A 7,745-nucleotide genomic window follows, 5' to 3' on the forward strand; every position below is an offset into this window, starting at 1 on the left:
TTTCCTCATACTTGGCCACCTGCCTGCCAAGTTTCTTAACCCTCTTAGTCTCCAACTTTGGTTTCTGGAGTTACTTTAATACCATTACCACACATACCTTCAGACCTCAGCCTGTGAAAATCCTTTGGGGGTCATCTAAAGATGAGATCATCTAGCCAAGGGAACATAAAATCAGAGTGGAGAAGTGCCAGTTCTGGAATATCAAAGGATTTGAATTATACCCCCCCACCACCATCTTCCAATTTATCAAATTCCAAGAGATTATTTTCTGTTTTATCCCAGAAAATATTGAGAGGCAGTAGATAAAGTATATAGAGTTTGGAGTTAAACAGACATGAGTTTGAATCCAGATCCCTAACCACTGAATTATTTTAAGCCTCAGTTTCTTATCTATAAAATGGAAATAATCTCTCCAAGTATTGCTGTGCCATCCATGAGGACTTGGGACATTCCATCTACAGTGTTTTTAAGACAAAATCAGGCACATGGAAGGCATATAATTAGTGGTAGTTCTTTTAACTTCCCTCACAACCTTCTACTCCAGGACTCCCCCATACCTTACATCTAAAATCTACCACCAACCTTTGAAGATCCCAGGGTTTCCTAGTTTCCAGGGGTCACAGCCATACACGCAATATATTATAAAAGAGGTAACCAGTACTCTGGAAAGTCTGCAAAGCAGCCTTAATTTCTTCATATAACAAAGAAAATTCTTATTCAAAGAGCCTTAAACTGAAGGAAAAACATGTTTATTTGTCCACATTCCATGGAGGTGTCCTGAGAACACAGCCCATGATAACTGTAGTTATTTTCTTATATGTTACACAAAGTGTGTCATCAGCACTTTCAAGAGGTGCCTGTTAAAGAACCCTGAACATTACTGGAGTTTCACTCATCACTATGTATCCCTCAACTGTTGTTTCTAGTCTCCTGGCTCCAGATTCTCTAAAAGAAGAATAATATATAAAAAGGTTATAGAGCATAGCTGGAGAAATATTCCTACAAACAAAGGTAGCCTAAATTTCTGAGAAATTATCAATTGTATCAAAATCATTATTATCAATGATATCAATTATATACAGACACCCATTGCTAATTTTCAACAATACTGCTACTATCAGGGACTGGGACTCCAAGAAGCTCAATATTCCAAGTTTTTCTTACCTCTTCTGTAAAAGCAGAGCTTGGGTTAAGCAATCTAAAGTCCTAAGAGATCTCTTCCAACATCCACTGCTATTGAGATACTACTTCAATGATCAGGAGTGTGGGAACTTACTAAGAACACAAGTAAGACAAAGAGTTAAAGACTTTTTCTGAGATATCTCCGTGCTCGGAACTCTGCTTGTGTGAGCACAAGACTTCTCTCTGTGTGTGTTCCACACTCAGAACTCAGGTATCTGCTCCCCAGCTGGCAGTTCTCTCTCTCTGGAATGAAGGATAAAAGTCAGAAAACTGAAGATCCTTAGAGAAATGAGATTGCCTAGAAGTGGGATGGAAACAGAGGGGAAGGTGGAGTCAGACTATCCAGGACACGGCTCTCATTCCTGGAGTTTTGAAGGAAAGGGAACTTGGTGAACTAGTTGCCAGGACAACCTGATCTTGAGGCAAGGGTGGTCGGGGCAAGGAAATGGGGGACCTGCGGCTGCTCTTGCTCCTGCCCCTGTCCCTGGCAGCCTTCCACGGGGTCAAAGGCTGTTTGGAATGTGACCCCAAATTCATCGAGGATATTAAGTCCTTGCCGGTAAAGCTGGTACCCTCAGAAGTCCCTGGCCGAACTCATCTGCTTGAACGGCAGATTAAGAAGATGATCCGTTCAAGCTTCAAGGTCTCCCACAGGTACAAGATGCTTCGGGTGTTGGGTGAGGGAAGCTCGAGTCCCTGAGAGTTTTGGGGGTTAAAGGGAGAAGGGAGGTAGGGAAGAGAGCACCTGGGCCCACATAATTTCCTCCATAAATGTAATTATTCTCCCACATGTTCCTTCACCCCTCCTCTCTAGCTGTTCAAAAGGTTGTCAATTTGAGAACATGGTTGAAGAATGAACTTTATAAACTGAGCAATGAAACATGGAAAGGTGAGGTACTGTTTCAGTGTTAAGAGACTGTATTGCCCAAACAAGTATGAGAAAAATTCACTGGGGAAAACAAGGCAAAATAATTAGGATTAAATTATGAAGGGAAGGGCCACCCCTATTTTCTGATGTCCCTTCCACCCCTCTTTAGGTGCCCTTATCCTTCAAGTCAAGCTTCTCGATGTCCGCCAAAACCTGGAATCCAAACTGAAAGAACTATTAAAGAACTTCTCTGAAGTTGGTAATATAAGATGTCTATCTAACAACACTGAAATTATGTGAAAGGAATAGGAAATGAGGGTGAGAGGAGAAATGTGATTTCACATTAGAATAATTTAGATGGGTGGAGGGGTGGCTGGAACTTAATGGGTAACCAAATAAAGATGACTTGGGTATAAATATGGCAAACACTAAGTTGAATATGGCAAACACTAAGTTGATTCTAAGCTCATTAGATCTTTCTGATTCTCTTTTAGCTTGTTCTGAAGATTGTGGTACGTACAGTATATGTGATGCCTTGAGGTTTCAGCCATATTTTCCCATCTCCTGTGCTCTATATGACCCTATCTCTTCTACTTGTCACATTGAGAATGCAATTCCTAGAGCTATGGCTACAAGGGGGAATGTCAACCATCTCTGACAACAAAATCTAGTTTATAAAATCTCAGACACCCCAGAGATTTTAGAGGTGCTAAGAGGCCTTCTATATTATAGTTTATAACCCAAAGCACCAATATAAGTTGAGCCATCATTTTCCTACCTCTTCCCAGAGATCTGACTTAAATTATTTAGGGTTTTGACCCATCAATAAAATTGATTGCTAGGGGAAGAAAAAAGTAACAGCAATGTAACCAATGGAAATGCCTGAGATCTAATCCATACTTGGTGTCTGAGCTAAGGAAACTCCATGCCATGGCCCCCTTCCAACTATCTTTCTTCTCTCTATCAGTCGTGACTGAAGGTCCTATCCTGGATTGTTGGACCTGTCTTCGCATCACCACTCGGTGCTTCAAAGGAGAATATTGTGCAGGTAACAAAGATTGCAGTGTGGCATTTTGAAAGGCCAGGGGTCAAGGAGTTCTTCAGTGATTTACTCCACAAATATTTGTTGATCACCTTCTCTGTAGGTCATGCTAATGCCACAAATAAGAGCTAAGATGCTGGACAAAATTTGTACCAGTATGAATTACCGGGCACTGGATAACTGAAGAGCTTAGAAATGAAAAAGCTGTACTAAAGGTGGAGAAATTAGGCTAGGGGCAGTAAGAGAAAAAGTTTTGTAGAGCCTAGGAGTCTAAGTAATTAATAAAGATCAGAATAACCAGGGAACAGTGATGTAAGTGGTGAACAGGGCAATTTTTAAGGTTAAAAAGAGTCTTCTTATGGATAAAGTTCTCAAGTTACTAATTTCCTTCCCCAAAATTCACTTTCTTTTTTGCCCTTTCTTCTTTCAGAAGATGATCCAAAGAAGGCTGAGAATCAAGAGATTGCACTATTTCTGATATTACTAGCAGAAGGTGTAATATTGGGAGGTGCTTTGTTACTGTGAGTTTTCCTCCCTCCAAACAAACACTGGGTCAAGCATTTCTTTGGCAAAGAGACTGCCCAGTCTTCCCCTTCCTTCCAATGGAAATAAGGGGAAAGAAGTCATTTCAAAATCTGGGATCTCATACTAACAGGAGTGAGACAGATAAAGTTTGATGGGATAAAAGTTGGAACATAGGAAATGGAGGAGGTACAATGAAGTATTAGAAAAACTTTTGCAGAGGAATTCAAAAAAGGAAGAAAAAGCTATTGTTACAATTTTTTTAAGAGTTGGGCTACTAGTACTGAAGTTGGGATTATCTTATTTCTCTACTCTAGATTCCATTTTTGCATCTCTCATCGGAGGAAAATGAAGGCAATACGAAGGTCATTAAACAAATACTTGGAGAAGAAACTTGAAGAATTAATAGAGATAATGGATGAGAAGGAGAAAGATTTTGGAGGCAGAAAATAAATACAGAGACACAGCCAGAAGGTCTTTCATAATTCTCTTACGTGTTGACTCAGAGTAGAAAACCGGGAATTAAGTTCTTTTGCAGTCATAAAGTCAGAGTATTCTAAAACTGAACTTAGAGTTTCTCTAGTAAAGACCGTTTCTGAAAACCTGAGGCAATGAAAGCAAATGATTTACTGGAAGTTGTACAGAAAGTAATGCTGGTATGCTACAATGCACATAAAAGATGATATACTGCATGATAGTAAAGAATGCATGGTTGTCTAAGATTCTACAGAAAACGTAATAAAGACTCAGCTTTTTTTCTCATCCTATCAGTCTAAGCATCCTATCAGCTTGGAAAAAAGTTTTAGTTTTATTTTTATTCAAGAAGTTTACTCTAAAATCATTCCATTGATTGGTCAACTTATTAAGAAATCAAACATATTTTTTCAAAAGTAGTTATCAATAAAATGACATTTTGAAGTATATACTAAATACAATATTTTCACATCTTAATGTGTATAACTATTACCAACAAAATTTAAAATATGGTTTTGGTTCTTCTGTTTAAAAAAAAAGGCAAAATAAGAGAAGTGGAATCAATTTCTTAATAGTGTAGACTACATTTAGGATAATGATGAAATAGATGGAAAATTTATACTTGCAGAACAGAACACTATCTTTTTCCTAAACCTGTCTTTTTCTATGATGTAAATCAATGTTCAACTTATTATAAATAAGAATAAAGTTCCTTGTAATCACCCTAAAAAAAAGAATTCATGGTTGGTAACTCTCATTAATGTCTTTAATCAGGAAAACTTTTAAATTTCTAAGTTTGCTTTTATTTCCACCTTTCCATATTTATCTATGTTTCCATATTTATTAGGTTCAATGTGGAAAATTCTTTGGCAATGCATAACATTTAATCTTCATCATGATATGACACACACATGCACACACACACAGTCCAAAATATTGGTCCTGAGTTGAGATTTGTCCCAGTCATTTTTCCCTAAATCTATCGTCTATGACTGAATTAGATATTACTATCTTAGTCTAGTTGTTCTTATCGAACACTTTTTAATGTGTATACTACCCTAAATAGCGCTTTACATCTACTATCTAATTGAACTCTTGCAATAATCTTTTTTTTTTTTTTTTTTTTTTTTTTTTTTGCAGTATGCAGGCCTCTCACTGTTGTGGCCTCTCCCGTTGCGAAGCACAGGCTCCAGACGCACAGGCTCAGCAGCCATGGCTCACGGGCCTAGCCACTCCGCGGCATGTGGGATCTTCCCAGACCGGGGCACGAACCCGTGTCCCCTGCATCGGCAGGCAGACTCTCAACCACTGTGCCACCAGGGAAGCCCTTGCAATAATCTTTTGAGTAATATTGTTATTTACCTCCGTGTTACGGATGAGGAAACAGGAAAATATCTAACTCGAGGTCCCACAGCGACTAATCTAGGCTATGATAAACTCCCCTTGTGGCTAACCTGTGCTTACTCACACCATCTGACTGGAACTCACAGCTATAGACATGCAGTTATGAAAGATAGATTAATGGAAAGATAATAAGTGTGGGTTTATTGTCAACATCAACTTGATTACAGACAGTGGTGGCAAAGCCTGGAATAAAACTGAGGCCTGGCTAACCCTAGAATACATGAACCTTCCACTCTATTTTGTGTCCTTTTATTCTGGAAGCTTATTTCAAAAGAAAAACACCACAGTTTAGCAGTAGGAGAATAAGTCCTGCTTCAGTGGTGGGTAGAAGTGTTTGCAAATCTTTCACCCACTGTAGATCTTTGAGTACTTGTTTGTTGTTGCTGCTATATTAATGAAATATTGAATGAATCAGAATATACTTGAGGAGGACCTGAACATTAATATCTCTCAGTTGCTAAATTTGAACTTCATGTTAAAAATAATCATATTGTTGGCACCTATCATTTTCCAATGATTTAAGGCTCACCTTACCAAAAAATTCTTGAGACATACTAACTCTTTTCATGGTCTTTATAAATTATGGTTTTTATACTCTTATTTTTCATTATAGATAATTATACAAATACGATAACATACTTGCTAGATTTTGTGTGTTTTTGTGTGTCTTTGTTTGCTTTAGTGCAGCCTTTTAAATTTCTTGTCATATTGGCTTATTGTCCCCTCCCCACTCCTCTTGTATTTCATGCTCATCACTCTCTTCTAGAAAACCGAGGTTGACAAGGATATGTCTTTCATTATTTTATCCAAACCTAAATGGTTATAAGTAAACAGATACACATACATACCTACAAATACATTTACACATGTAATTTTTTACTATTAAAAATTATACACACTAATGCATGTTGATTTCACACTTAAATACTTTGTGGAAATTAAGCTAACTGGTATCAACATCTATTCACTCTTTTTGGCAGTTGCACACAATAGCATTGTACCATAATTATTCTAACATTCCTCTATTTTGGGTATTCTCTTCATTAGCTTTTTTTAGTCAGTATAAATAATGCTGCAATAAACATCTGTGCAATAAATATCTACTTATTGATTCTCCCATGTGTAGGAGATAGTGTCCAGAACTGGAATATCTGAGGTGAAAATTATTATATGTGCTTCATCAGAGTCTGCCCACATACCCCCATCCCAACTTACAGGATCCCATTCTTTCCTAATCAATGCCCTCACTTTAACAATAGACACCTTACAAGGCTGGGATTCTACTTGAATTATAATTCAGCCAATAGCAGGATAAGGTCCTGTGTTTTATTTTTAGCAATTTCAACTATAGGAGCTATAGGAGATAAGACTCTTCCTCAGAGCACACCTAGGAGCTCATAGGTCACATATGTGGGGTTTGAGCTGAGAATTTGAATCCTGGAGCTCATCCTTTTAGCATTTTGTCCAGAAAAAGAGAAGCAACCAATCAACATCATCACATTACTTAGTTTTCGAAAAATGTTGGAAAGTATCATATACAGAATCACCTAACTTGCTTCTTATAAGTCGTTGATTAGGAGTATCCAGTGGAGATGTTTTACATAACTCTATAAACAGTTCATGCTGAGGACTGTCAGTGCTCTCTTTACTACTGGCAGTAAGTCATCAGCAACTTTAAATGTAATAGGACTAGAGAGCCAATTCAAAAAGCCCAAAACCAATTCTGAAAACTCATCCTTAAAATTATATTCCTCTAGAACTACTCTCAACTCCAAAATCTGTATTAGTCTGGGTTCTTCAGAGGACCAGAACTAATAAGATAGATATACATAGACATGTAAGAGGAGATTTATTACAGGAATTGGCTCACACTATTATGGAGACTGAAATATGGCATCATAGGCAGCCTACAAGTTGGAGAACCAGGAAAGCCAGTGATATAATTCACTTAGAGTCTGAAGGCCTGAGAATCAGGGGGATCTACCTGGTATGAGTCCTAGAGTCGGAAAGCCCAAGAACCAGGAGATACCATGGCTGAAGGTAGGAGAAAACAGATGTCACGGTCTGTTGACCGAGAGAGAGAGAGAGAGAGAGAGCGAGAGAGAAAGAGAGAGAGGAGAAATACAGAGGGAGAGAATATGTGCTTTTCCTCCACCTTTTTGTTCTATAGGGGCCTTCAATGGATTGGATGATGCCCACGCACATTGGTGAGGGCAGATATTTTTTACTCAGTCTACTGATTCAAATGTTAAT

General features: G+C 38.1%; 1 protein-coding gene across 2 annotated transcripts; it reads left to right on the plus strand.

The window, feature by feature from the left end:
• Window positions 1-1,627: 1,627 nt before the first annotated feature.
• IZUMO3 (IZUMO family member 3) lies at window positions 1,628-4,067 on the plus strand (the record flags this gene model as incomplete). Of its 2 annotated transcripts, XM_082614277.1 has the most annotated exons (7): window positions 1,628-1,859; window positions 1,997-2,071; window positions 2,220-2,309; window positions 2,545-2,562; window positions 3,018-3,098; window positions 3,523-3,613; window positions 3,932-4,067. In XM_082614277.1, 7 exons carry the CDS (start codon window positions 1,628-1,630, stop codon window positions 4,065-4,067), a joined length of 723 nt encoding a protein of 240 aa, XP_082470403.1. The 2 variants fall into 2 exon arrangements, with proteins under 2 accessions (XP_082470403.1, XP_082470404.1); XM_082614278.1 differs by lacking the exon at window positions 2,545-2,562.
• Between the last annotated feature and the right edge of the window lie 3,678 nt (window positions 4,068-7,745).

Source organism: Mesoplodon mirus (assembly GCF_964341445.2).
Source record: "Mesoplodon mirus genome assembly, chromosome: 1".
Taxonomy (NCBI): Eukaryota; Metazoa; Chordata; class Mammalia; order Artiodactyla; family Ziphiidae; genus Mesoplodon; species Mesoplodon mirus.